This window comes from Seriola dumerili, unplaced genomic scaffold (assembly GCF_002260705.1).
Source record: "Seriola dumerili isolate Sdu_G_001 unplaced genomic scaffold, Sdu_1.0 BDQW01000230.1, whole genome shotgun sequence".
NCBI classification, from domain to species: Eukaryota; Metazoa; Chordata; class Actinopteri; order Carangiformes; family Carangidae; genus Seriola; species Seriola dumerili.
The window spans coordinates 171,717-199,514 of NW_019174485.1; the positions used below are offsets into that span (position 1 = coordinate 171,717).

Consider the following 27,798-nt stretch of genomic DNA (forward strand, 5'->3'; position numbering starts at 1 on the left):
TGTATAAATGTCCTCTAACTTTAAAGATGCTTATTATTTGTGAAGTTCTGACATTGCCCTCATGTGGTCATAAAATGGAAGTGCTATTAAAGAGCAGAATAATAGCCACATAAAGCAGTTTACTATAATCTGGGGAAAGTCACTAGTGGTGAAAGAAATATTCACATCATTTACTGAAGAGAACAACCGCATACTATAAAAATACCACATTACAAGTGGGAGTCCTGCATTCAACTTTGTACTTAAGTGAGAGTATACAAATATTAAAAATGTGGTTAATGTATATATATATATATATATATATATATATATATATGTATGTATTGTTGGATAGAAGATTAGTATCAACACAACATGCCCACAAGAATCTGTGATTTTATGTACACTACAAAAAATCATGTGGAGTTTTGCTTTGAGTATTTTAACACTGTGGTGTTCCTGTTTTTACTTAAGTAAGAGATAGAACAGAATAGTTCAACTGAGCCACTGACAACCAAAGCAGACAAAGCCAATAACAAAAAGGACATTATGTTGCCTTAGATGACTGGATTTTATAATTTCCCAGTCCCACAAACGGCCAGTAAGTGGCACTATACTGTAACTAATGAGATGAAGGCTTCTGCTGATGCTGCCAGCAGACATACTCACCACCTGTCACTGTGTCTGTGTGTCTTTGTGAACCATATTCAAAAGCAGAACATGAGGCCCTGATCATTTTGCTATGAGTTATTTCATCTCTGCTGGCCTACATCCATCTTCCCATCAAACCTATCTATGTAATATACAGTAAACATGGTGGTTATTTTAGGTATATCTAAGTGCAGTGTGCAAAAACACCATATGCAACACCATCATCATATTGTCACACTTGACTATGTAAATGCAAAGGCAACTCCTTATCTTTTTTTGATTTTCATTTTCACTTTGTTATCTGCATTATCATTTACTCAGGAAATGTCAGTGATGTCTAAGAGAAATGGATGAAATTATTACAATCACCACGTCACACTGTTACTGCACAGAAGCTGATGCAACACCTCATCTCCTGGGTGCATCTGTCAGCTACAGTCAGGTGGGTAAAGAGGAAAGTGTAACAGAAGTGAGAAGGGACTGCGCCAGAGCATACAGGGAAGTGTGATGCTGTAAAGAACAACAGAACACAACTATTCAGAGTTTGGTATATATATATGTAATATATCTGATACCAGGCAGACTGAAAGAGAGATGTCTCAGTACATTTAAGACAATGATCCTGGTGAACAAATGCAGATGGAAGAAAGAGCCTTAAATACAACTGGAGAGCTTGATGAGGCGGAGGAGAGGACGGTGAACATCTATGAAAGCATAGACAATCTCAGTCTAAATACCAAAAGAATTGTGACCCAGAGTACCCTGTATCAGCAGCCAGGTGAGTAATACACACACACACACACATGAATATTGTACAATAGACTACTCCTTATCAAAAGCAGTCTTTTTAATGCTACCTCTGATGGTTGATGGTTGAAAACAACTTATTTGTTATTGTTTGTCCCAGGCAGGACTTTTTACAGGGCTGCGACTTTGTGCCTGGGTCTGCTGTGTATTCTCCTCCTGGCTGGCATTATGGGCGTAGAAGTTCACTGTAAGAAAATGTATTTTATTTTCACACAGAAAGTGAGATTTGTGCTGTTAAACATAAATTCAGTCACCCCAAGTCCACAGTAGTTTGTAGATTTCCCGTGCTGTTAAATTACCACTGATGGTGGATCAGAGGTGTCTGACTGTGAATTTACTGTCCCTCACAGGCAGAATCAAACTGCAGACCCATATCAAGAGCGGGGATGAAAACAGAAAACAGACTTTGGTTGAAATCTGTGAGTGTACAGTTTGCTTTCTGTGTCTGAGCCTGTTTCTGTGTGTTTGTGATTGACATTTGACACTTTCACTTCTTGAATTGTCCAAACTTGCAGATCGTTTCTGTAAGGATGGGTGTAAGTCATTCAACAACAGTTTTTACTTCATTTCATCTGGACAAAAGAGCTGGGAGGACAGCAGGCAGGACTGCAAAGACAGAGGGGCAGATCTAATTATTGTAAACAGCAAAGAAGAGCAGGTAATAGAAAACAAATTAAAGATTTTGTTCCCTATTGTTGCTCCTTTATTGTAATACATTCACATTAATGCTGTCAGAACAATTCTCACAGTTTTGTTGACTTTGGGTTATATTGCAGGTATTCATCAACTCCTTCAACCGCAAATTCTGGATTGGTCTGAGTAACAAAGACAGAGAGGGAACATGGAAATGGGTGGATGGTTCAGTTCTGAACAGCACAGGGTAAGCCTTTCACCTCTCTTCATTGCTACATTAGAGCCAGTTTGTGGATAAACAGTGCATTTTATTCTGCAATAACTCCAGTTGGTCATTTGGTTGACCATGTTTGGACAGGTTTTGGATAGGAGTTGAACCCAGGGGATGGTTTGGAGGAGTGAGGGACGGTTGTGTCAGCACCTTATGGTACAGACAGCAGAACACCTGGAATGATGATGATTGCTCCAAAGCTCAACAGTGGATCTGCGAAAAAGTGCATGACTTCTAACTTCTTATTTTTCATCCTTAATAAAAAATGTGATGAGCACCACACAGTAACCTTGTTTATTTATCAATTTTTTTTATTCATTTTTAACATTCTCTTATATAACTTATATAAATAGTTGGTGAACACAATGGAGCATTTAGTAGCTTAAGAGCCACACATTTCCTTCAGGAGTTAACCAGAAAGAGATAAAAGAGAGTTAATAATCAACTTCAATCTCCTAGGTGGCCAGAAACACGACTTCCAATGAATCCTAATGTTGCACTCTGACTGCTGGAGCAATGTTGCCAAATTTCACTGACAAAATACAGTGGCCTTAAAGTGGTCATAAAAAAAGTTTTAAAAAAAGGGAAAAAAAAGTCATTGCAGCTCCCTGTGTTGTCCGGACTGAGGGGGGCAGCAAAACGCCACCGCTGGGTTCAGACTGCTAGACCAAAGAAGAGAACAAGAAGAACTCGTGCGACTCCACCGGACACTGGGCGAGCCGTAGACTGTAAACAAAAAGGGGTCGAGCAGTGACGGTAATGGAGGAAAACATTAAGGCTTTGTTTCACACTCAGTTGTCCTCTATCATGGAGAAACTGGTCGTTTCCGCCGTGACAGAGATCAACCAGCTCGTGTGTGATTACTGTGCCGTGCTCCGCGTGCAGCTGAGCAGAGAGAAACAGCAGCGCCGTGTTGACGGTAAGATGTGTAAGCATGCAGACACAGGCCTGTAAATAATAGGCAGCACGTTCCCCCACAACACAGCCCCAGTGACTGCAAGCTCTGCAGAGAGGCTGTGTATCCACCACCGGCCCCTCGGTGCAGTGACCAAGCTCGGACTGAAGTCAGTGTCTCTGTTACTACAGACCCAGGCCCCTACTGACCCCTCACTGTTCAAAGCAGCTTTATTATTTCCCCAGAGCAGTAATAATGCTGGCGTCTTGACCGAGTCTCACGAGGTAAAAAGAGGTTACTAACCTCAGTGGGATTTTACCTGGTTGAGATTAAATAAATGATAAGTTAATTAATCTATTTGTCAATTTAGAGAATTAATTTGTTCTTGTTACTCATTAATTGTTTGTTTCTTTTTTATGCAAAAATACTCAGCATCTTTGGGGTTTGACTACTGGTCAGACAACAAAAGCAATATGAATATGTGAATGGGATCTCAGGAAACAACGATGGGCATTCTCCACTATTTTGGGACTTTTTATAGACTAAACCAGCGGTCTCAAAGGGGGGTCCGGGGTGCTTTAGGGGATAACCGGGGGTTCCCAGCAAAAAGCGGAAAAACATTTATTTTCACTATAACTTCACCCATAAGTAACACAAGGACAGAATGTGTGACTATTTTGGTCATGGGTTTCAAACACTTTCTATAATAAAACATCTACTATCAAAAATCTTATCAGATGGGGGGTCTGTTGTCTAATTTGTGTCAGTTTAGGGTGCTTGTCCTTAATGTGAAAAAGTTTGAGAACCAATGGACTACGCAATCAATCCATTATTAAAGAAAAATAATTGTCAGACATATTGATAATGAAAATAAGTCTGGCCATACAGTAATTCTATGATGGAGTAATACTACCTTCCTGTGTGTTAATTACTTGTGACACAGGAAAAAGCAGAAGCAGTTTGATAAAACACTTTACAACAAACAACCACTATATGAACTAAAAGGTCTTGAAACTAGATTGGGACACAGGCTTCCTCAACAACTCTGAGCGGGAATATGGAGGTGCACATCATTTGTGTTTGAGTCAGTTGTGTTGAAAATCCAAGTACTTCAGGTGTGATTGGTGTTAGGTGTGTGCATGGTCACAGCTAAAAAATTTGAGTCTCAAACAGTCCCAAAGCAGATGAACACCCCCCTTATACGCACCATACTCTGATTATTTGATGTTATTTAGAAAAAGTACAACGTTTCAAGCCCAAATTGGCTCGTCATCAGATAAAGAGGTATCAAATAGGTACGGCTGTGCCTGATGAGAAGCCGCACTGGGCCAGAAACACACGTTTGTAAATGTAATTAAGTAAAAGAAATGTTTAAAGGGATGTTTACAGTGCTGCCTGTCTTTGGGAAGCAGATTTAACCTGACAATAACCACAGAGAACTACTGAAGCTATCGCAACGTATGGTGACAAACTCTCCTGCCGATCTCAGGACTGAACATTAGATGACAGAAGATTTCTTCCAATCAGGGAGGTTTGCACTTGATTGGTTGTTCTTTGGTTGGATTTTGCTATGACAGTGTCATCTCAGTATTTGCTGTGGTCTGCAGAGTTTCATTTATTGAGCGTTTGCCAAACTTTAGGAAACAATGGAGACGGACCACGGCTGCAGTCTGATCAGATGCAGATGCAGAGCAACACACGATGGAGGAATGAAGAAGGACTTGCAGAGGAGCAGGAGGAGGTGAGGTTTGTTCAGACTATTTAGACCCATTTAGTCTAATCTACAAGCGGAGATACAAGAGAGGCATGTCCCGAATAGATTAGATATCATGAGAAGAAAGCATATGATTGATTATCACTTTTTCAGGCTAATCAGCACTTCCACTTGTGACACCAGTTGTGCACTAAAAAAGGCTCAGACCTATCAGACCTTTTCCTCTTCTGACATAATAATGGGGAGACCCATTATTAATCAACAACCCTATTATTATAACGTAAATATAGTTCTGGTATGGTCATTGTGGGCTGTGGCACAAACTTTTGCTTTGCTGTTTGTGTGTCACAGGAAACCTTAAGGTTGGCAGACTTGGAGTGTGAGCAAGCTAATATAAAACATGAGGAAATTCCTGAAGAACAATCGGAGCTGAAAGGTCAATATAATAACATTGTGAAATAAGTAACGTCATATGATTTTTATAATGATTGAGGACCTTTGCTTCTACTCTTCTTTTCACTAGTTTCTCCTGTACTCTCACCCGCCGAGTGCCCTCAGCATCAGGATGCAGCCGACCCTCCAGAGGTGGGTGAAGCTCTACACACGGACTACAAGCAATCTGTGGAGAAGCAGTACCTGTTCAGTGCGTCTCCGATTGGAGGCTGTCAAACTGATGTGGACTTTCATATTAAAAGAGAGGCAGAAAGTCCAGGCTTCTACACCCCAGTTGAGAACATAGATCAGGGCTTTGAGATCCAGATGTACACAGACTCTGGGGCATTCCCTCTGGGCAGCACTCTGCCTGACACCCCAGCGCTCATGTGTTACAGCAGCTCGCTTCCATCAGGAAACCAGCACACATCAAGAACATTGGACATCCATGATTTATCCTTATATGGGCAGCACACCACAGACGGTGACACATCCAGTTACCAAGGAAACCAGTTTGAAAGTGAAGGTAGAAGCAATGATATTGCAGCTTTCAGGGCCAGTCGAGCAACTGGACGATCCAAGTACATGTGTGACTACTGTGGGAAGGATTTCCCTTTCCTGAGCATGATAAAACGTCACAGGCTCACGCACACAGGGGAGAGGACTCAGGTGTGTGAGCAGTGTGGGATGAGCTTTATCAGACGGAGTCACCTGAGGCGCCATGAACTGCTGCATTCGGGCGTCAGGCCATTTACATGCCAGATCTGTGGCCGCAAGTTTTCTCGTAGTGCCCACCTCAATACACACATGAAGACGCACCGGAGGTGAAGACCAGTCCCCCCATCCCTGTCGCTGAAAAGCCCCACTATAGCATGACTCTGCCACCACCATGCTTCACAGTAGGGATGGTATGAGCCAGGTGATGAGCTATGGCTGGTGTTCACCAGATATAGTGTTTGGAGATCAATTTTTGTCTCATCAAACCAGACAATTTTTATGCCTCTACGCCGGCAACAGCCAGAGCTGGAGGTATATTGTTTTTGGGTTGTCCATCCGTCCATCCCATTCTCGTGGACACAATATCTCAGTAACGCCTTGACAGAACTTCTTTCTCAAATTTGGTACAAATGTTCACTAGGACTCAAGGATGAACTGATTAGATTTTGGCTGTCAAAGGTCAAGGTCACAGTGACCTGACAAAACACGATTTTGGCCTTTAAACGCAACATCTCCGTAGCACCTTGAGGGAATTTCTTCAAATTTGGCACAAATGTTTAATTGGACTCAAGGATGAACTGATTAGATTTGGGCGGTCAAAGTTGAAGTCACAGTGACCTGTCAAAACACAATTTTGGCCTTGTGAACGCAATATTTTGAGAACACAAGAAGTGTTTTGGCGGAGGCATAAAACAGCAAGGCGGTAATTCTAGTTTTCCTCATGCTCTCAGATTCCTTTAAATGCTACTGGAAGTGGGCTGTCATGTGCCTTTTACTCAAAGTATCTTCAGTCTAGCCACTCTACCATAAAGGCCTGATAGATGGCAGCACTGCTGTGATGGTCGTCCTTCGGCAGTTTCTCTCATCTCTGCAGAGGACTTGTGAAACTCTGTTACAGTGATCAGTTGGTTCTTGGTCACCTCCCTGACCCAAGCCTTCTTGCCTGGTTCCTCAGTTTGGCTGGATGGCCACCTCTAGGATGAGTCCTGGTGGTTCTAAACTTCCATTTCACAATTATTAAGGCAAATCTGCTCCTGGGAACCCTCAAAGCTTTAGAAAAGGTAGCGCTTGTTTAAAGACAGAAAAACAGCGCAGAGAGTATGACCCAAGTATTGTTTGAGAGTGGTTTTTCATTTAACGGTTGAGCTCACTATATAGTCCTCTACATAGGACTCCCTGGACAGTGAACACGAAGTAGTGAATGAGTGAGTGACTTCAGACACAACTGTGGTTATTATCCGGACATGCAGTGCGCCTTTCTAACCTATGTCCAATTAATTCAATTTGCCACTGGTGGACTCCAGCCAAGTCCTGGACACATGTCAGGGATAATTAAAGCTAACAGGAAGCACCTGACCCGTTTTGGAGGGCCACAGCAAAGGGTCTGAATATTTTTTGTAAATAAGAGATTTCAGTTTTTGATTTTTAATAAATTTGCAAAAGTTTCTAAAAAATATGCTTTCACTTGTCGTTATGGATAATCAAGTGTAGAGTGATGGGCAAAAAAAAATTAATTTTATCAATTTAAATAAAATAAAATACAATAAAAGTGCTATTGGCTGTTTTTCCATATGCTAACTTTTGGTACTTGGCAGGCTGTGTACTGTGGTTTTTTTCATTAAAAAGAACTGCTTGCGGGTGTTCGTTGAATATGGACATAATGTGGGTGATTTTTAAACAAGGGAAAATAAAACGAGTTAGAGGCTAAAATGCTCCTCTTCAGAGTTAGATGATTTTCCTAGTGTCTCTGTGAGGAAAAATCCTGATCAACTGATCTTTAGATGTGCTTTTGCACTGTGTGTAACCACTTCAGTTGATTTTACACTAAATTACAGGAAATGTACCACAATTCAATAATGGATATAAAAACAAGAATGAGAAATAAGTTACACTTACATAAGAGATATGATGTTTTTTAAGCGCTATGACTTCAGCGTTAAAATCTAGGTTTCCCATTAAATTAAAATACAAGTCGAACACCAAAAACGCAATTACATTAATGAACACTTTGACCGACAAAGCTTAGTGATGAGGCCATGAGAGCTGTGTGGGACATAAAAGTATTTAGATGATGATACGATTAATGATTAACTATTTGATTAAGACACAATCTGTAACTGAGTCATTCAAAAATATTAACCTGTAGTGTACAAAATCCCACCATAATGACTGCAGCTTCTAACACCATCATCATTACAGAGACACTGAGACTGAAGCATGAGAACAGAAATCATTACTGTATTTCTGCAGGCCACTGGATCTCATTAGTGAGTTTCTATTTATTGTTCTTGTATATTTTGGCTCCAGTTTCAGGGAGGGTTTAATTAAAGATGCTGATATAATGATGTTGGCTAAATAATAGAAAATCCGCAAGATTAGCCTCTAATTCACAATGAAACTGTTAAGGAGAATTACTGCGTGTATAAAAGAGACCCATGTGTCATTATATGACCCGTGTACTGTCCTTTCCCGCCGTGTGTCCACCTGTTGCGATTATATCTGGACCTCTGACAGACGGACAGAGGGAGTGAGTGAGGCACAGCTCTGCATGTCACATAGACAAACTGCGGCGCGGTGCAAGGTGCAGAGGCCCTGCACGAGGAGACGACAATGTCTGGATTACATAGAAACGACAAGGTAAACATCATTTCACATGTAGATGGGAGAGCAGGTGTTGGCGGAATGAAGCGTGTTTGGTAAAGGGACTGAGGTGAGCTCATTCAACGTCTCCTCATGCTGTGTTTCAGTTACTGTACAAAGAGGTACATGATGTAAAATGTCTGTGCATGTTGTGTTTAGCGATAAATGTTATTAAAAACGTGTAACCGTCACGTTTTAAGGGAGTATTTGTGGTAGTTTTGTGCCCACGTTGTGCCATGTGTCATCGCACGTAGATTAAGGGAACTAATCTGGATTAGAGCTAGCACCGCCTGGCGATAACTGCCGCGCTGCCTCATGTCGACTGTCCTCATGTTGGAGCGTCACTTCAATATGAGTTCAGCGCAATTCAATGTATGGAAAGTTTTTTGTTTTGTTTTATTTGTAACTTAAATTTTTGTTTAGTTTCTTTTTTCCCCCCAAAAGGCACATTGTACAGATCAGCAACATGAATGCAATTCAGTAAAACCAGTATTGCCAGCATGTTCATGTCAGTGTCCATATCACATATGTCATATGGGACATAGTGGACTTGGAAAATACAAATAAATAAATAAAACATAAAAACAAAAACAGAAACGGCTGAAGGTAGGCAATGGCATTTTATGATGCAACTGTGCAGGTGCACAGCACCACCAGCTGTAGATCTAGTCCTGGTATATATCTGTTTCATTTTGCAACATATAAATAATCTCTCAATCTTAGCAGAAAAGTTAGTCTTTCCATCTCATGAATCTCTGTTTTCATTTTCAGCCAGTTGTCCACTAGTGTATGTAAAGTTTAAAGTAAAGTTTCTTATCATATCGTTCTGTTTAAACTGTAACCAAGAGATAAAAAAGTTATTATTTCCCCCACATCTGTTCTGCTTTTGTTCTGTATTGTAGGGACAATAATCCAGCAACAGAGACCCGCAGTCTCCTGGAACCTGAATCTGCTTAGAAAGGAATAATAGGAAGAGAAAAGAAAAAGAGAGGAAGAGCGACCACAACTTTCTCAGAGGGAGAAACTCATATTGAGAGATAACATTTGACCTTTTGGAGAGAGACAGAGTGAAGCATGCAGGGACACGAGGTTGGGACCAGGATGCTCTACCGGCTGACTCTGGCCTCTGGGATGCTGGAGTGTCTGTGCTTTGCCGGCGCTGTGTTTGGTTATGCCTCTCTGGTGTTTGTGCTGAAGGAGGATGGATACTTCAGTTACCTGTGTGACACTGTCCCAGGTACCAACGGCACGCTGACTACCACAGGTGAGCAACTCAGGTGTTTAAGTCTCAGATAGGGTGACCATCCCTGCAGGGTAAAGTGCAGAAGGACAGCAGTCTGTTTTTCATTAACTAGGTGCTCAACACCAACACGGAATATAATGGAGAATATTTCACGTAAGTGTTTGAGTTAGATGGAAGCAGTTGCTACTATTTTTATTATTTAGGGAAGACATCATAAGAGAAATAATACCTAATATTTACAAAATAAAGGCACATATATAAGATAAGATAAGACAAGATAAGATAAGATGTACCTTTATCGATCCCCCTTTGAGGAAATTCAAATTGACATAGCAGCACACAAGAATAGCAACACAAGGGGACAAATATGATTAAAAAAAAAATAAGAACAGAAACAGAATCTAGAATAAATAAGATAAATTAGAAATACTATATACAATAACATACAAATGCAAGTAGGCAGCTATGTAGATAGATGAAGAATTTAGTGGTTGTTGAATTAATCTTTAAACTGAACTAAAAAAGTAGAAATATACCAAAAGACATTGTAATACTGTAACCTTTCTTCTTGCTGTTGCTCACACTCCGCAGAAACAGCAACATTTTCTGGACCCCTGACGAATCTAATTCCAACATTCATTCTGTTTTCAGCCTTGTTCTGGTGTTGACTCTCGTCTCCAGCGATTTACTCACTTTTTTCTGTCTGCAAAATTCAAAACAATGAGCTAAACGAGGCTTGTTTATTTTGAATAATGTAGCTTTAAATGATCTTATACCAAAGAGCATGTGTTACAGAATACCATTTTAAAAATGGCAAATGTAACCCCATCACCAAATGTAACAGGGTTCTTTCCTTTCTTGACCATCTATATACAGTCTACAACACCCTCATTGAATCTCTTTTATATGATTGAAAGTGACTAACAGCTGACGGTTGACAGGTTGACTCCAACGAAGAGACACAGACAGCTCCGATGTCGATCCAGTGAGTTTATTTCTGACAAGCCCTTCAGTATCTGGGGAAGGCCGGTCTCAAGGAAACTAGTCAGTCTAAAAGAAAATCGTGATCAAAGGAAACTTGAAATACTAATGAGTCAACTGAGCCAAGTTCACAAACCATTAACTAATAGATAATGTGGCCAATGGCCTAACTCTAACCAGGTCAAAGATTTCTATTACAAATTATACAAAGACACTATTGATGGATGGTGATGACGGATTAATACACATAGATTAACTAAATCTAACAATACTTCAGCAGTAGTGCTGTATCTCTTCTCAGAAAATTGCACTCTACATATGAACTAGTCTCCTGCTCATGTAAAGAAGCATACAGAGCATGGCCTGAAGTTTTCTACTGGATGGGGAAACTGACTTTGCATGCCACTGCACAGTACGGATGGATGAGTGAACACACGACACAACTACTGTGGTGATGTTCTCATCGGTTTGGGTCTAATTTGCTCAAATATTTTCCCCAAGCTGCAAGAAGTCACTGCTTCTTTTCTTCTGTTTTCCTTTGTTTCTCTCTCTCGCAGACTGTAGTCGGCAGGACGAGAAGTTCTCTCTGGTCTTCACCATCGCCTCGTTCCTCAACAACTTCATGAATCTCGCCAATGGCTACCTGTTTGATCGGTTTGGCACCATGGTGACCAGGCTGCTGGGAATGTCAGTTCATGTCATCTTTCTTTCTCCAAACATAAAAAAACTCCAATGCTTTGAATTTCATAGTGTTATGGACATATTGTTCGTCCGGAATTTACTGCTTGACCAAACAACCCTAGCTTTTAAATCAAATATTCTTTCACTCAGTAGTTTAAGAGACTTTACTCAGAGCTCCTCACACAGCACACTGAGATTAATTGTTGAGGATTTTAGTGCATTATTTTTGGTCTCCAATTTAGCAGAGAAAGCAAGAGTCTAACAAGTTTTAAATGAGTTATTACTCAAACCTTTTGATTCCTACGGTACATTTCACTTAGACACATCCACAAGTATGTTGTGAGGAAACCAAAAACTCTTTCCTCTTTTTTTGTTGTGACATCGTGCGTGGGCCCAATATGACAAAGGTACACTAAGGGATGTTGATTTCTGAAGTTTTTTGTTATGTAACTGAGGTTACTTATTTACACATAAATGCATATATTTCAGGTTAAAGAGCCCACCCCAAGACAGAAAGTGTGTTTTTTTTTAAATAACAATTTAACAGAGAATAATTGAATTATTACGACTAGTTTGAAATAACTGAAATAAATTCAATAAAAGCAAATCTTCAGCTCAGACAACCCATTATAGTTACTGTCAGCTTGTATTAGTTCTGTCCACCACATGTGGCCAGTACAAATATTCATGTGGTGCTTTGTGTTTTTATATGTGGTGATTTTGAAAGGTTTTATAAGTGTGTGTGTGTGTGTGTGTGTGTGTGTGTGTGTGTGTAGTGTTTGTGTCAGTGTGTGTATGCTTTGGTGGATAAATATGGACATGGCTGCTCTAAATTCAGTCATATGTCCCTCTCCAGATGTTTGTACACTACTGGAACACTTCTTGTGGCCTTCTCTAGTGCAGGTAATTACACACAAACTCACACACAAGTATACACAGCGTACATCAAATAATACCATCATGTAACCATTCCAGCAGCTCACTACATTTTTTAAACATCACCTCATGGTGCCAACTTTCAGGCTGACATATACAGTTTCATGCTGCCTTTAATTTTATCTCTTTGCAGCTAACAAGTCTTGATTCTGACAGCCTCTCTCTGGATTCTTCTGAAATGTTTGTCCAGTTACAAATGGCTCCCAGTAAAAAACTATGGCAGTTATTACTAGCAACCCAAGTGATTATAGTACATAATTAATGTTTTAATTATATCAAACCCATATTTAATTCTTAATTATCTGCTGAAAATAACTACAACCTGTCTGAACCATTTCCATTACTACGTCTCTGCTGTATGGATCTAGCACTAACCAAGTGAAAGAAAATGGAATAAGTTCACATTTATGTCATAATAACTTAGTGAAGGAAGTAATTTCTCATCTGAAGGATAATAAAGTATGATGAGTTCGTCTTCCACTGTCCTGTAGCGTTTTCAGAGCTGCTTTTTCCTGCCTTGTCCTCCATCGCTGTGGGAGGAATTCTGCTGCTCCTAACTAACATGCAGGTGAATACCCCATAGTGTTCCTGTACAGCCTTACCATAGAAACACACTGTTTGTCCTAAATAAATATTTTGAATGCCTTAGAAAGCTATAATTCAATACAATATTCTGTACTGATGTGACTGTGTGTGTCTGGAAGGTGGGCAACCTGTTCGCAGCTCACCGCTCCACCATCATCACCCTGTACAACGGTGCCTTTGACTCCTCCGCCGCTGTGTTTCTCATCATCAAGGTAAAACAGTGAAGCGGTTCATCTACGTAGGTTCTGGTTGTATTTGAATTTATTCCCTAGACTGTTAGATGCTAAACAACGTTAGATGCTATTTAGAGCATTTCATTCGGTCAGTTTACACCAAACCCAGTTTAACTTGTGGTTTGAAATGTGCTTGAAATACACTATTTGAGGTCATGATGCTGTGTACCTATCTGACATACATGTTCATTTTGATGTATTTTTTTTTTTCTTCTGCTTTCCAGGTTCTGTACGAACAGGGAATCAGTCTCCGCTCCTCCTTCCTCGTTTTGTCCTTCTGCAGCATCATTCACCTGGTGAGGACCGTCCTGCTGATGCCCAGAACCCACATCCCGTACCCTCTGCCACAACACTACACCTACGGGTGAGAATATCACATCAACTTTGAAGCCGCTATTTTCCTTGAGCTTATGTAGATCATCTTCATGCAAGACACCTGACACATACGTCCACTTTTTCTGATGCTCAGAGTGAATTGTGGAAAGGCCAACACGTACAGCGTGGAGCAGTTTGACAGGATTGGGGAAGACAGGATGACAGAGTTACAGGAGTCCAGTGGAAGGGACAACGCACCAGCAGCAGCACCTGAGGACGGGACGGAAGCCCGAGACTCTGCAAAAGGTACTTATCCTGACTGTTGCCATCTTCTCCACAACATCCACGCTGTCATGTGAGGAGTCCATGGTTAGATGATAAAACTGCCAATAAATCATAATCTATTTAAAGTGATACTTGAGAAACATGACATCCAAAAGTAAAAATAGGTTCTTTGCGTGTGGCCATGAAGCAAGCAACTATAAAAAAAACTTGAAATGATCACTGACGCTGATCTTCCTCAGTATTGTTCTCCTAATCGCCTGTTTTCCACTATGATAAAACACACACTTCACAGTAGCAAGCAGTCTTCTTTTATTTTTTCTTATGCTATTGAAATGCAGCATAGTTGTGGATCTGCTGTTCGATTGTTTTACCAGAAAACACTCGGATGAATGTATGGCATCACTGCGAACCGAGTGCTGAGCAGATACACATATATAAAGGACAAAACATGTTTGAAATGTCACCACTAGTTTTAAATAAATGTAACATAACACAGACTTTAATGTTAATTTTCACGTGTTTAGCGGCGAGTTTCCGGAGCTGTGTGTTGTCCTGGTTCTTCCTGTGGCATCTGCTGTGGTTGTCCATCATGCAGCTGAGACACTACCTCTTCATCGGCACACTCAACCCCATGCTCAACCGCCTGGCAAACAACGATCCCAGCCTGGGTAACTGATTACAAAAGACACGTATTTATCACGCGTGTTAACCGACTGTGATTTAAAGGTTTTCTGCTTGTTCTTTCTCTCTCTGTTCGCTTGTCACCATCCAACACCACCTCCTTTCACTTTTTCTCCGTGGCTGTCTCCTTCCCACCGTTACTCCCTCAGTAAGTCAGTACACCAATGCTTTTGCCATCACCCAGCTGTGTGGAGTGCTGTGTGCTCCGTGGAATGGACTCATCATGGACAGACACAAGGGAAAGCCTCTCGCTCCTGGTAAATCAGTGATGTCACTAATGTCAGAACGACATGCTGTTTGTTTGTTTGTGTGTGTGTGTGTGCAACAGAGCAACTTCACTTATTCTTCTCAACCATTTTCCATCCTGTAGGAGAAACCGAGCGGGAGGCAGACCTGCGCTCCTCCTCTCTGTCTCTGTTCCTGACCTCCCTGCAGTGCCTGCTCTTCTCCGTGTGCGCCTCCGTCAGTCTCCTCCCTCTGCAGTATCTCACCTTTGTTCTACAAGTCCTCAATCGCTCCTTCCTCTACGGCGGAAACGCAGCCTTCATCAGCATTGCGTGAGCAGCCGCCACATACACTAACATCTACACGGGGGTGGACAAAATATATGAAACATTTAAAAGCACAGCAGCCCTGCGGAAAGCACCATCTTGGTTACGGCCACAGTGTTTGGTTCTTGTTCACAGTGAGTTTGTTCTGTTGTTGACAAAAGATGAGCAACACTGGTCCTCTTTGCAGTTTCCTTATGTTTGACATTCAGTGTGTCACCATGATGCAGTATTACATAATTCATTTCGCAGTGTTTGTAGCTGTTAGTCCTGGCAGCCACTATCTTGTATCTTTGCACTTTTGTGATGTGCGTCGTTTCTTCACTTACACTGTAAAATTGCAATTATTTACTTATTATTTTACTCCAAATATTGAAGAGTACAGAGTTTGTAGGATTAAGACCATTCATAAAACCCATCCTACAGATCTGCTGACTAAGCAAATCTGTAAACAATCACCATTTTTGTCTGATTTTCTTACCTGGCATCGCTGTCCTCTATGAAGATGGATGAGCTGAGGTACATGACTCATAGACTTCAAAGATACACTAAGTAACCTGTCACTAGTGTGAGACTGGAGCCATCATAAATGCAATATATATTAACTAACAGGAGCAGCATACTTCTGTAATTGTGACTTAAAGGATGGAAAGTATTAGTTACAGTGTTTTTGTAACTTGTAACAGAATATCAGAATATCTCTAAGAAGATATATTTGTAATTTTAAGAACCAAACACCATCTCAATGTAGTTTTACATACTCGCTCAGGCTTCTCTCTGGAGCTCTAGTAACAACAGGTCGGTGAACCAATCAGAAGAGAGGAGGCTCTGAGCCTCTCTTCTGATTGGCTGACTGTTCTGAATAATCAAATGAAAATGTAGCAGATTTCAGGTAAACACTCAGAGAAACCAAAATCCTGCAAAGCCTGGCGCTGGGTCAAGGTGGGTCGGGTCTAGGGCCATGGCTGAGGGCGGTGACTGTTTTGTTGTAACATCACAAAGTTACAGAAGTCCTGACAGCTGGTTTTAAGGCTCAGTTTCTGAATACAGGCTGTGTGCATTTCTCTGTGGATTGAGCTCTTTGATACTTTTATACTATATTATACTATTAATATAGAACCTAGACCTGCTTTATAAACAAAAAAAGACATGGACATTTTATACAATATGGGACCTTTAAAGCAGTTGCTGTTTGAACTGCAGATCCATTAGCAAACACTGCAAAATGATGTACTGTCACAGGGAGGGAGTGTCAGAAAATGATAATAGATGCATTGGCAGAGAGTATCAGTGGTCAGACGTTAACCATCACCAGCGCTGACTGAAAGACACTTCAGCAGCCTCACTGTCAAATGACAATGTCAAAAAAACAAACAAACATGATGATTGGTGAAGGGCGACTGACACTGAACAGAAACTCTATGATGATTCAAAGCTTTTGTCCTACACATTATTTTGTTGTTGCCAAGCTGACACGACCCAAGTTACAGTTAATAGCTCATCTGTGGAAATGACACGTCTCTCTCTCTCTCTCTCTTGCGCAGTTTTCCAGCCTGTCACTTTGGGAAGCTGTACGGCCTGGTGATGTCCATTTCTGCTGTCGTCTCTCTGCTGCAGTACCCCTGCTTCGCCCTCATCAAAGGAGCTCTGGGTGGAGACCCCTTTTTTGTAAGTGCTGAAGAAAGTGGTTGTACAAAAGAAACAGCTGCTAAATATCAAAATGGGTTATACTAAGCTGATATTTTGACCTTGTGGGCGACACATTTAGGCAAGAATACATTTCACAACACTGACACCCAAGCCTGTGCCACTGGTATTCAATGAATCCATTTCAAAATGTAACATAGGTCCACGTGTTAAATTAAACTGATGGAGTAGTGTGATTATGTAAAACGTATGGTGCTTTGATGTGTTGCAGGTGGACATTGCTCTGACTCTCCTCACTCTGCTGGTGTTTATCCATCCTGTCTACATCTTCATCCACTGCAGGAAACTAACCCGCCACAGGGAGGACAATGCCCAGACTGGCTGAATCCAAGTTATAGAGGGATAATAAAATGTTTGGTCTCTGTCTATAAGTTTTTTTTTTTTCAGATTGTAAAACATTTTTCTGTCTGTTACTGTTCATGGATTACAACCCTTTTTTTTTTTTTTTTTTTTTTTAAAATCTAGGTGGAATGATATCCTGTTTTTTAATGCTTCTGAGAGCAGACACAAGTTTTTCTATGTTTTGTACAATCCAGAATGTGTTGATAGTTTTTGTTTATACACAGTTATTGTTGAATGATTAAAATTAATAATTAAACTGCTCAAACGATAATATATTTTTATTTTATAAGAATGTGATTGCTATATTTACATTACAGTAAGACAAAAACCATTACTCTGCATGAAAGATCATCATCAACATCACAATCTAAAACAATACAGACGTCGTGTTAACAGTATATGATATAATGCTGGAAAGTGCATTATACTTTGTGTAACTTTAAAGTTTCACTACACATCAAACTAATTGCCCTCTGAAATACAGCAGACCCATGGTAATGAGGAGTAAACAACGTTTCTCCACAACTGAAATGAGAGCACATTTTATTCTACTCAAGTAACATTTTTGTTTTGTTTTTTTTGGCTTCGAAGTGTTTTTCATTATTCAGTGATCACTTGTGATCCAAGTTCCATTGTTCATTTACTGACACTGTTTGAATTCTGTAACATGAAGAAAAAGCAGCATGAAGTGAGCTAATATTCAGTCTTTGGAGTCCATCTTTCATAACTTACTGATTCATAACAAAATACAACTTATGGTGCAAAAGTAAAGTCACATGCTAAAAGTTTTTGCACAGTATTACCATGAACCCTCGTTCGTCACTGTTATATATGTTTCTTAAAATTTGGCATTAAGGTTAAAAAAAAGGAATACTTTTCAATCTACTTCATTGTAGTATTAAAACAAGGTAAGGCACTAGGTGCTACAAAGTACACACAACAAAGTTAAATGTAAATCAGTAGTGGAATAGTTCAGACTACACACACTACATTAAGTGTTAGTCTTCTTTCTCTCCAGTCTCCAGGAAATCAGGAAATAAAAAACATATCAGTTTTAGTGACTACACATATTGACCGTAATAACAATCAAGACTGAAATGAGATTTTCAATCAGTAAAATTCAGATGGTTGAAGGATGTTCTAATCCAATATAAAGTCCAATCTCCAATCCCTTTCCTAAATTGCACTTATTTTACACTTTTATTTGACCTGTGTGTGTCCTCAGCCTCAGCATCCTGTTTTTATCCTAGATGGAGACGTTGTGCTGTTTCTCTCTTTTCCAGTGTGCTAACTTTGTGTCGGGCCTTTGGTTTATGGTAATAATCAACTTTAAATATGGATAAGGGTAAGTGTTACACATGTAGCTTACAGTGTTAAATTCAGAGTTTGTGAAAAAGGAATGAATGTGTGTGTGTGTGTGTGTGTGTGTGTGTGTGTGTGTGTGTGTGTGTGTGTGTGTGTGTGTGTGTGTGAGTGTGAGAGTGTGAGAGTGTGAGTGTGAGTGTGAGTGTGTGTGTTTATGGGATCTTTTCAATCCCACTGTTCTTGTCATCATTCCTCAGTGCTGTTTGCCCTGTGTCAGTGGTGGGCATGTGGTTATGGTGGAGAAACAGGATCGCGTCCAAACTCTCTGGTGGGATGCTGGCTCTCTTTCTGTACGTGGCTCCAGCTCCTTCCTGCACAAAGTCCTGTGCAGCATTACCTGCCACGGCGGGAGCAGCCAGATAGGCCCGTGCCACTGTGGCCAAAAGTGGAAACTGAACTGCTTTCGTCCTCCACCACTGCAAAGGCTCCACTCCCAGTGAGGCCCCCTTGTCGGCTCTAAAAACAGACATCTCCATGTCTATAGACTCCTCCACGGAGCTCTGCTTGCTCCGGGGGGCAGAGCAGAACAGGTCTCCCAGCAGGAACTCCATTCCCGACAGACCGGCCTGAGAGCCTGGGTCTGCGGACTCGTTTTCGTCTGTCTCTCCTACATCGCTCTCTTCGTCATCATCTTCGATCTCTCTGAAGTTGATTGGGCGGGATTCTTTGAGGCGTTTGCTCCTCCGCAGGAATTCACTCTCTGACTCTGGAGACCCAGGGGAGGGGCTTCTCTTAAACTGGCTTTGCTTCTTATCTTGGCCCCTCTTCCTGTCCTCCTTCACAATCCTGACGGCCTCTTTCTTCAGCCAATCAAAAGTGACCGTCTGCTCCTAGAAAATAATCCCAAAAAGATCTAATCCATGTACCCAACTATTCCTCACATGACACATTGTTATACGTTTAACACCAACCAAAAGTTAATGTCATTCAGTCTGCGTTGGCAAACGAACATTCAAACACAAACACACATGAAGTGGTCATAAGCAGGAAACTAATCTCTCAGTACACATTAATGTTTATGCTAACACAAACTGAAAATTGTCCAGAGCACCGAGTATTGAAAAATGTCAAGTACCACAAACTGACATCTTATCAACCAGTTCCTGATTTTAAATCCAAACTTAAGCAATGTCAGACTACATTTTACTGTAGCACGGTCCTTGTATGTCTGCTTTTGTTTAAACAACAACCTCTTTAACCTCTTAGTTAAATGTAAAAGAGGATGCTTTACGTAAGGCAGCACCAAAGCAGCATTTTGTTATCACTACAGAAACCTAGGTATCATGCTGCACTAGCATCAACAAGACTAAGAGTCTAGACTAACAGCATGCTAATATGTTAATGTTTAGCATGTCAGCATGCTAACATTTGCTAATAAGTGACTAAATACAAAGTACAGAGGCTGATGGGAGTGTTAGTTTTGTGTGGGTATCTGGTCATTAAGGTATTGGAGAAATTAAAATTTCGACCTGATAATGGCACTAATCAAAAAAGGCATTATAATTCATACTGAGGGGAATTAAATGAACCAGATCTCATGATTATCCAGCCAATAGTTGTCAAGACATTTCATTAAAAACTGATGCTACAGGGTAAAGTCAGTTGACTTCAACCAATAGGTGCCATGCTGCCAGCATGGTTAAGAATTTCAAGTGAGCCCCCAGATATTCACTAGTCGGTTTCCTTCATTTAAACTTTATGACTCACCTTCTCCTCCATGAACCCCAGCCCGTGGAACTGGGGGTCGAGGGAACATGCCACACACAGAGCCCTGTTGACAACAGGGTTGTGGTAACAGCTTGCCAAGTTCCGCCTCATCATCCTCTTCACTTCCTTTAAGATGGATGATGAATCTCCCGGTCGGGATACGAGGTGACGGGAGAGCAGGCCAATGAGAATGGGTTTGATGAGGGACAGACGGGGGAACGCCTCCTTGGCGAGGGTTCGACATGCCACATCCAGAGGTTTGAGGACCAAACACAACTCCTCCAGGACCTTCCATTCAGAATGCATTGAGACGTTTGCTGAGGATGTGTTGGAGGTCGGGTTTGCGTGGAAGCTGCCAGATGAACTGGTGTCTGAAGCACTGTCTTCTTTAGACAAGCCCTCCCCATTAATCTCTCTTATTACATCACAGAAAATACTTTTATGTTTTAGCAGAGTGCTCAGTAGCTGGTACAACTTATTCCACGCTGGCCGACTATGAGCCCACGACTTCAGCTCTGCCTGTTCTTGTTTTGTCAGGGTCTGCAACAGACTCTGGACATGATGCTGATATGAGCCTCTGTGTTGAGCAGGTGGCTGGAACAGGTTTGAGAGAATACCCTGGAATAGGCAGAGGGTCTTGGAGATGACAGGATGTGACATCACTTCCTCAATGCAGTCCTGCACAGCGCTGTAGAAACATGGGACAGATGGTAGTCCCTCACTGGAATGACCGTGCTCAGAGCCATGCGGTTCCTCAGGTAACACAGAGTCATCCCTCTCAAGAAATGTTGTTGAGTTTGGGTGAGGGACGCTTCCCGCAGCCTCTCCACCTTTCTCGCTCTTTACTGGCCCCAGCCTCATCTTATTCCTCCCTTCCCCTCCCAGCAGGACCAGATTGGGCTGAGAGATTCCCCACTCCTGTGCCATCGCTTTCACTTGAGCCTCCACTGCTCGAAGGGTGTAATCTTTCACCCCACTCTCTGTCAGTCTTTGGGTTGCCAGGGCCACGTTCTGAAAGGTAAAATTAGAGTCTATAAAGTGTGCCCAGAGGGTGAGGTACTTCTCAATGTTGCCCTGCCAGTTGTGGGACCAAACATCCACACTTAAAGTGACAAAGTGAGGAACTTCCCTCCGATAGCTGGCAGGTCGCCCACGTCTCCTGGGCTCAAACTCGATGGGAGCAGTGTAGTCAGAGGTCTCCTCAGTCTCTCCGCTTCCTGTTTTCCTTCTCAGCAGCTGAGCAAGGCTGGTCTTGCCTTTGGTGTGGTGTTCCTTCAGGAGGTTCTCGAGCTGACAGGGTGACGGCAGCTCTTTGCAGGTGGGCAGGATGGTGTGGATCAGCTGTCTGAAGCCTTCCCCTTCTACCAGAGCTGGAGGCTGGAGATCCATGATGAGAAAGTTGGTGATAGCATCAGTCACTTGAGTAGACAAAACCAGGGGGAAGGTGCTGACCAGACCGCTGTTAACCATCATTGGCTGAGAGCGTTGACCTGTTGAAAAACAAAAACAAAAAACAAATCTTCAATGAGCAAATAATCTACCATAGTTTGACAACACATTTCTACAAAGACTGTTCACGTAGTACACATAGCTATCTTTATTTATTCTTTTATTTATATATAAATATCATATTTTTAGACTTTATTTAATTATTCATTTGTGTAATTTAGCCTATTATTGCATTTTATTACCTAGCTCATTGTATATTAAGTGGTTGCTACAACTCTGCAATTTCCCTCTGGGATTATTAAAGTATCTCTTCGGGCTGAGAGATTTGGGAAAATAATCTAATTGCATTTTTTTTTCACCAATATTGCGATTAAATATGAGATTTTTTTTTTTTTAAAGTTCCTTATCTTCTGTATTATTCAACAAACACAATATTAGATTGATTAAACATAAATTGTTTATTTAACTACTTCAATCACAGTAGTATATTGACTGATTTGTTTAACTTATAGCCTTGTAAGATGGCAAGCCCCTCTCTACAGCCGGCTGCAATGTTTTCCCCAGCAGCGAGCTTTGAGGTCGATGTCTTTATTAATGAAATGCACCGTAAGACTCTGATAGGGCTCCGCTGTACGGCTTGACCACATGTCAGTTGTAGTGTGGAAAACTCAGGTCCGCTGTGACTTTCAACGTGTATTATTTATATAGCTATGGTGTGGCAACCAGGCTAAAATTTGTGCGGGAGGGCATGCTGTACCACTTATCCAGTGTATTTATCAAAGTCGTAAACATATAGGTTAGTAGTGTTAACCCCTGAGGTAGCGACGGTAGCAAGGCAGGCTCTGCACAAAACCTGACGCTGTGCAGCATCTTCTTTTTTAAAACCCAAATAGTTCCACACATCCGATGTGCTGCTCCTCTTTGACACTAAAGTTTCCGCAGTGCCAGGTTCTGTCGAGCCTGAGGCCATTATACCACAGGTCAAAGTGTAGCATGCCAAATTTTTGCTCCCTTTTAGTCAACCGCTCTACTCTAGCTTGCATGTGCTCTGATCAGAGTGTAATTGCAGCCTTTGCGGTTAGAAAATCTCATTTTATCATATCGCCATATTATCGCAAGTGGGATTAATCATCCGGCCCTAATATCCACCAAGCTTTGTACTATACTCAACACGTTTATTGGGTAAACCGCAGTGGTTTGTTGGAAAAAAGGCAAAGTACAAGATTCCTCACAACAACAAAAGAGCTTTAGGATGGTTAAAAGTAAAATTCTGGTTTCTACAACTTGGGCCTTATTTATACCCTGACTAATGACGTGGCGTGGTTCACCACTTTGGTCTGAAGTCTGAAATATCTCAGCAACTATTAAATGGATTGCCATGAAATTTGGTGCAGATGTTCATGGTGCCTAGAAGATGACTCATAACGTCATTGGTGGTCTTCTGATTTTTCCTCTAGTGCCGTCAGCAGGTCAAGGTTTTCACTTATAGATAGATATCTACAGAATTAATTAGCACAAAATTCAGTACAAACATTTATGGTTCGAAGATGATGAATCCTAAATAACTTTGGTGATTCCTTTCCATCTAGCTTCATTGTCAGGTCAAAATTAAAATTTGCTCAGTACTTAAGTTTATGACCAATTATCTGAAAAAATAATGTATTCCCATCAGCCTCAGCTGTGTTTTGTACCAATTAGCCATGTAGTATAACTAAGACAGGGTCTGGGTTAAAGACAAATGAACAGTAAAGTTATTACCATAACTTTCAATTGCTCCCTTCCTGGTTATATTTGACCTTACTAACATTTTTCTTGTGCTCACTTTAAGTTTTACCAGTAAATTAAGTGGTTTAGATCATTTTAATAATTTTTTGCTGCTGGATTTTGTTACAGAAATGGTTCTTTGTTCTCAGATCTGGTGAGTAAAATGTTTTCATATATAATGGTGAAATTTATGAAAATTAAGTTCAAATTGGGATAAACCAGGTCTTTCCTTTAACCTCGCAACTTTGATACTCTGTATCTACTATACAATGCAAACAGACAGCAGACAGTGATCGTTACCTATTATCAGAAGACTCCGATCCTTGTTACTATCACGTGGTCTGATGTGGTGCTTGTTGGTCAGGTGGTTTTGGAGGTCTGCTGCCCCTCCAGCACAGCCCACGTGCTCCACACACAGTTTACACACCGCTATGCTCCGGTCCAGAGGCCGACCGGTTGGGTCTGGCTCAAACCCAAAAAAGTACCACGGGCTGTTCTGTGTGGCGCTTGGGTTACTCAGCAGTTTCTCGGTTCCAGGCATAAAATCATACTTTTCCATCAGATGAGAGCTCGGGGACGGGAAGGAGATCACGGAGGTGTTGGTGAGGGCAGAGGCAGAAATCCCACCTGGATCATTAGCTGTGTCTGGGTTTGACATTGTTGTCACATCACTGATGACAGGCATGGGGCTCTGTGACTGGCTTTGATCTGACCAAAGGGAAGTGCTGCTGGGCTCCGGGAGGGTGACCAACTGAATATCCTGCAGGAGGCGCAGAGCTGTCTCCTTGTCTCCAACTTCACATTTCACATTGTCGCCTGTATTGCCCCACCAAAAACAAAAGTACAGGTTACTGGAAGATATTTATATATACCTTCAGAATAATAGTTAGTTAAATCTAAGTCTACTGTCAGTTGAAAGACCAATATGGTTCAGCTAGTGTGTATCTATCACATGACAGTAACACAGTGGGACAGAACTCACCCATCCCCAGGCCCAGCAGGGAGGCATAATCCTTGCCAATCCAGACCCTGAGCTCTGCTCCCTCTGGGATGGGCTGGGAAACCCTGTAGTAGATGTGACGGTAAAACTGGAAGACGACCAGATTGTGTTCCTCCTCACTGCTCGTATATGTTACATACCTAAAACATAGAGCAAATATATATACAGAGTGTCACTGTGACCAGCAAAAAAAAAAAAAAATACAAAGGACTGAATGTCAAACAGCATTACAAAAAACATAAAGCAACAGGGAGAAAGGAAACATTATACACACCTCATCCAGTTGGATTTGTTTTCATCAGAGGCATCAACGTAGATGAAAGCAGCATCATCCCTAATCTGGAGATGGGAGTGATGTGTATGTCAGATATACGATATGAAATATGACCAATTCTATATGGAATTTCTGCTGGTTTATCAACACAAATTATATCATGGATTTTGGATTTTAAAGTAGATTTTAAATGCGACTGTGGCATTAAACAGTACTAGTTTTTGCAATAACTTGATTTTAAACTGACTCTTTATGTTGAGTCAAACCAGTCTACTTACAGCCCAGGCATATTTGAGGTTAGTCGGCATTTGTCCCCTGCACACTTCTCCTACAAAGGGCCCAAACATGACACCTTGCTGGAGGTGACACTTGGCGTACACCTTCATCTCTCCCATGTGCTCCTCACCAGAAGATCCAGGACCAGACATCCCAGACCCAACGTCACTGCACAGGCACAGGCAGGAAGGCAGGGATAGCACTGCTCGGGAGGGGCCACCATGGAGCCACGGCTCCCCAGGTGGCAACACAGCATCTGGGACATAGTTCTGATTCGAAGCATTTTGGAGAAATGGAACATCCTCAAAAAATTCGTCATGGTTGAGATCCAAACCTAGAAAATAAAGGAATAATTAGTAAAATATGGTGAGATGTTGTTGGTGACAGTCCTCTTTATGGAGCATGTTTACTGTTTCTTTGGTTGTTTTAGGTTTAAAAAAAAACAAAAAACAGGAGGATGTCACTGCATTAGAATGTGATTGCTACTATATACAACACTAGATACTGTATATTATAGTAAATACAGACCATTTTACACTTTAGTTGTTTATAGCAAAGACAGAAGCTTTAAGTTTGTTTTGATTTGTTTTATTTTCTTCTCCCACCAAGACAAATGTATAGCGTCTTGTATCCAGCATCACATTGATTCATTCGTTTTCTGTAGACATTTATCTGAATATTTCACTCGAGTGTATTTACTAAAATAATGAATCCATTGCAGCAGTGGTGCAGAATGTGTGTGCTTGAGTGATCTTCTGTTAGGGGTGCCCACTTGTCTGGTGGCAGACCTGCTGGGCCAGCTGAATAGTTCTCTGGCAATATCTCACTCCGCTGCCTTCGACTCCTGAGACACGGTGTCTGGTGACTTTGGAGGGAGCTTTCAGACCTGTTAGAAATATAGTATTTACACAGTTTGACCAAGTGAAATGGGACAAATGTATATTAAGATGGCAACAGGTGAGCAAACCCATCCTACCTGTGCAAAGTGACAGTAATAATCTCTCTCCCCTCCAGTCCTGCGTCACACAGTTGTAGAAAGGGTGTGTTTCTGATGCAGTGATTGGTGTAGATCACAGATGTTCCTGCTTCTTTACACATGCGAGCCAACATTGAGCCCAGATAATTGACTCCTAGGGGGATGTGACTGTACCACATATTATCTGTTAGCTCCTTCTTAGGCTGCAGGTAGAGGGCAGCTGCATTGGATGGGAGTTTGCTAAGGTACTTTAAAAGAGAAGCAATGGGACAGAGTCCATTGCCTGGCTTCTCAAACATAGAGCATCTGTCCTTCTCATTAAACATTTTTGTCTCATCACCAAAAATTAAAGTGCAGTATCTCAGTCCTCTCTCGTCTTTTCTGATTACAAATGAATCTGGCTTCAGATTCCTGTTGGCCTGCTTCCCTCTGCGGCCGAAATGTACCTGTATATCAAACCAGACTTTGTTCAGAAGTCCCCTTGGAGTGCTGGTATCCATTGCACGTGAGTGTCTTAGGATGCGGATGTCATCCAGTGACAGTGCCTGATGGTGTGATGTTATGTCTCGACCAGACTTCCTAATTCTCTTCAGCACTCCCAAGAACACCTTGTTGGCTGATGTGAACTCAGCATCTCTCATTAAGCACACAGGACGGCCGACAAGAGGCTCTTTGAAGTAACGGTTAAGCCCAGCTCTCAGTGCAATGTAACTGGCAATCCCATACAGCTCTCCTTTGCTGTTGCGTACTGATCCATAAAAGTGTCTCAGCAGCCTGTTGAGCTCAGTCTTCTCCACTGTAGTCAGGTCCACTTGGAGCCCCTGAGACTCCAACCAGCCTGTGAAGCAGTTAACAGCCCATGTCGTCTGCTTCTTAGTAACCTTGCTTATTTCAGTCCTGCTGTCTTCAAGTTCATCAAGCTCCAAGTCTGATACCATCGCATGCCTAAAAATGTCAGTGGTATTTACCTCACACTCTTCCTCTTCTTGTGACTCTTCCTCTTCTTTCAGAATGATCTCCTCTTTAGTTGTCATATCGGAACCAAACAAATCAAAATGATCAAGAGGATCCTTCTGGTCTGTGTTCATAATGTTAGCTGCTAGCTCCATCAGCTGTTAGAGTAGTAGCTAATAAATTCAATGCAGCGAGCGCAGCAAGTGTTAATTTTTGGCCATGTAAACAAAGCGGATGGATACCAAACCGTAGTCAAGTTGGGTGCTATACGACGATTATAGCTCAGTCATTATCACCTTGTACAGAAGAGACGGGTCTGTTTAGAAAATGGGTTTTAAAATGCAAAAGATGGCGGCTCACAATGGCCAATCATCGCACCAACCGCAGAACTGTTATTTACGACATGTCATGCCAGCGATACAATGTCAACACCTCCCGAAACAAATGATAATTTAATAACAAAATATTCCCAAATGTTACCGTCAGCCCCCTTACAATGGACTGCGTGAATGGCTGTTTAACTGATACCATGGCAACAACAAGGATGAGACTGTCGTAAAACAGACTCGCGCTCGTATCTGGCGTTCTCTTTACGCATGCGTAAAAGCGTCTGTAAAGTGATTTACAGATGCTTTTTATGGCGAAAATCAACACTCAGCATTGGACAGTATAATATTTACCCGTGCAGTGCATAGTCAGAATTGAATGTTGCATTCATATATGTGGCACGTTAAATACATTCACATCTATGTGACAT

At 41.5% G+C, this 27,798-nt stretch overlaps 4 protein-coding genes across 4 annotated transcripts; 2 read left to right on the plus strand and 2 right to left on the minus strand.

Annotated features, from left to right (window-relative positions):
* Window positions 1-1,233: 1,233 nt before the first annotated feature.
* On the plus strand, window positions 1,234-2,487 carry LOC111229412 (CD209 antigen-like protein D). The gene is made up of 6 exons (XM_022755732.1): window positions 1,234-1,408; window positions 1,538-1,624; window positions 1,788-1,856; window positions 1,953-2,095; window positions 2,214-2,317; window positions 2,399-2,487. The coding sequence occupies exons 1-6, from the start codon at window positions 1,264-1,266 to the stop codon at window positions 2,412-2,414; spliced, it is 564 nt and encodes a 187-aa protein (XP_022611453.1). The 5' UTR covers window positions 1,234-1,263; the 3' UTR covers window positions 2,415-2,487.
* Window positions 2,488-9,813: 7,326 nt separating this feature from the next.
* On the plus strand, window positions 9,814-17,259 carry LOC111229440 (solute carrier family 43 member 3-like). Its single transcript, XM_022755773.1, has 12 exons — window positions 9,814-10,003; window positions 11,521-11,650; window positions 12,501-12,547; window positions 13,072-13,148; window positions 13,285-13,377; window positions 13,623-13,762; window positions 13,868-14,019; window positions 14,523-14,666; window positions 14,829-14,936; window positions 15,050-15,236; window positions 16,772-16,895; window positions 17,146-17,259. The coding sequence occupies exons 1-12, from the start codon at window positions 9,814-9,816 to the stop codon at window positions 17,257-17,259; spliced, it is 1,506 nt and encodes a 501-aa protein (XP_022611494.1).
* Window positions 17,260-18,793: 1,534 nt separating this feature from the next.
* Window positions 18,794-25,221, minus strand: LOC111229441. Its single transcript, XM_022755774.1, has 6 exons — window positions 25,114-25,221; window positions 24,836-24,900; window positions 24,544-24,701; window positions 23,862-24,377; window positions 20,349-21,838; window positions 18,794-19,471 (listed from the first exon to the last, which is right to left on the minus strand). The coding sequence occupies exons 1-6, from the start codon at window positions 25,219-25,221 to the stop codon at window positions 18,794-18,796; spliced, it is 3,015 nt and encodes a 1,004-aa protein (XP_022611495.1).
* Window positions 25,218-27,627, minus strand: LOC111229442. Its single transcript, XM_022755775.1, has 3 exons — window positions 26,088-27,627; window positions 25,811-25,997; window positions 25,218-25,445 (listed from the first exon to the last, which is right to left on the minus strand). The coding sequence occupies exons 1-3, from the start codon at window positions 27,194-27,196 to the stop codon at window positions 25,218-25,220; spliced, it is 1,524 nt and encodes a 507-aa protein (XP_022611496.1). The 5' UTR covers window positions 27,197-27,627.
* Between the last annotated feature and the right edge of the window lie 171 nt (window positions 27,628-27,798).

What these genes read in the sequence shown, in the direction of transcription:
- LOC111229412 (XM_022755732.1), top strand. Translation starts at nt 1,264, where the DNA reads ATGCAGATGGAAGAAAGAGCCTTAAATACAACTGGAGAGCTTGATGAG. An exon ending in TATGGGCGTAGAAGTTCACT is followed by an intron (nt 1,625 to 1,787) that starts GTAAGAAAATGT and finishes TGTCCCTCACAG; the next exon opens with GCAGAATCAAACTGCAGACC. An exon ending in TAAACAGCAAAGAAGAGCAG is followed by an intron (nt 2,096 to 2,213) that starts GTAATAGAAAAC and finishes GTTATATTGCAG; the next exon opens with GTATTCATCAACTCCTTCAA.
- LOC111229440 (XM_022755773.1), top strand. Translation starts at nt 9,814, where the DNA reads ATGCAGGGACACGAGGTTGGGACCAGGATGCTCTACCGGCTGACTCTG. An exon ending in CTGTGTTTCTCATCATCAAG is followed by an intron (nt 13,378 to 13,622) that starts GTAAAACAGTGA and finishes TCTGCTTTCCAG; the next exon opens with GTTCTGTACGAACAGGGAAT. An exon ending in AGCCCGAGACTCTGCAAAAG is followed by an intron (nt 14,020 to 14,522) that starts GTACTTATCCTG and finishes TCACGTGTTTAG; the next exon opens with CGGCGAGTTTCCGGAGCTGT.
- LOC111229441 (XM_022755774.1), bottom strand. Translation starts at nt 25,221, where the DNA reads ATGAAGGTGTACGCCAAGTGTCACCTCCAGCAAGGTGTCATGTTTGGG. An exon ending in ACCTCAAATATGCCTGGGCT is followed by an intron (nt 24,901 to 25,113) that starts GTAAGTAGACTG and finishes TCCCATCTCCAG; the next exon opens with ATTAGGGATGATGCTGCTTT. An exon ending in TGGGGTTCATGGAGGAGAAG is followed by an intron (nt 19,472 to 20,348) that starts GTGAGTCATAAA and finishes ATTATTTTCTAG; the next exon opens with GAGCAGACGGTCACTTTTGA.
- LOC111229442 (XM_022755775.1), bottom strand. Translation starts at nt 27,196, where the DNA reads ATGGAGCTAGCAGCTAACATTATGAACACAGACCAGAAGGATCCTCTT. An exon ending in ATTACTGTCACTTTGCACAG is followed by an intron (nt 25,998 to 26,087) that starts GTAGGATGGGTT and finishes TATTTCTAACAG; the next exon opens with GTCTGAAAGCTCCCTCCAAA. An exon ending in GCAATGGATTCATTATTTTA is followed by an intron (nt 25,446 to 25,810) that starts GTAAATACACTC and finishes TTTATTTTCTAG; the next exon opens with GTTTGGATCTCAACCATGAC.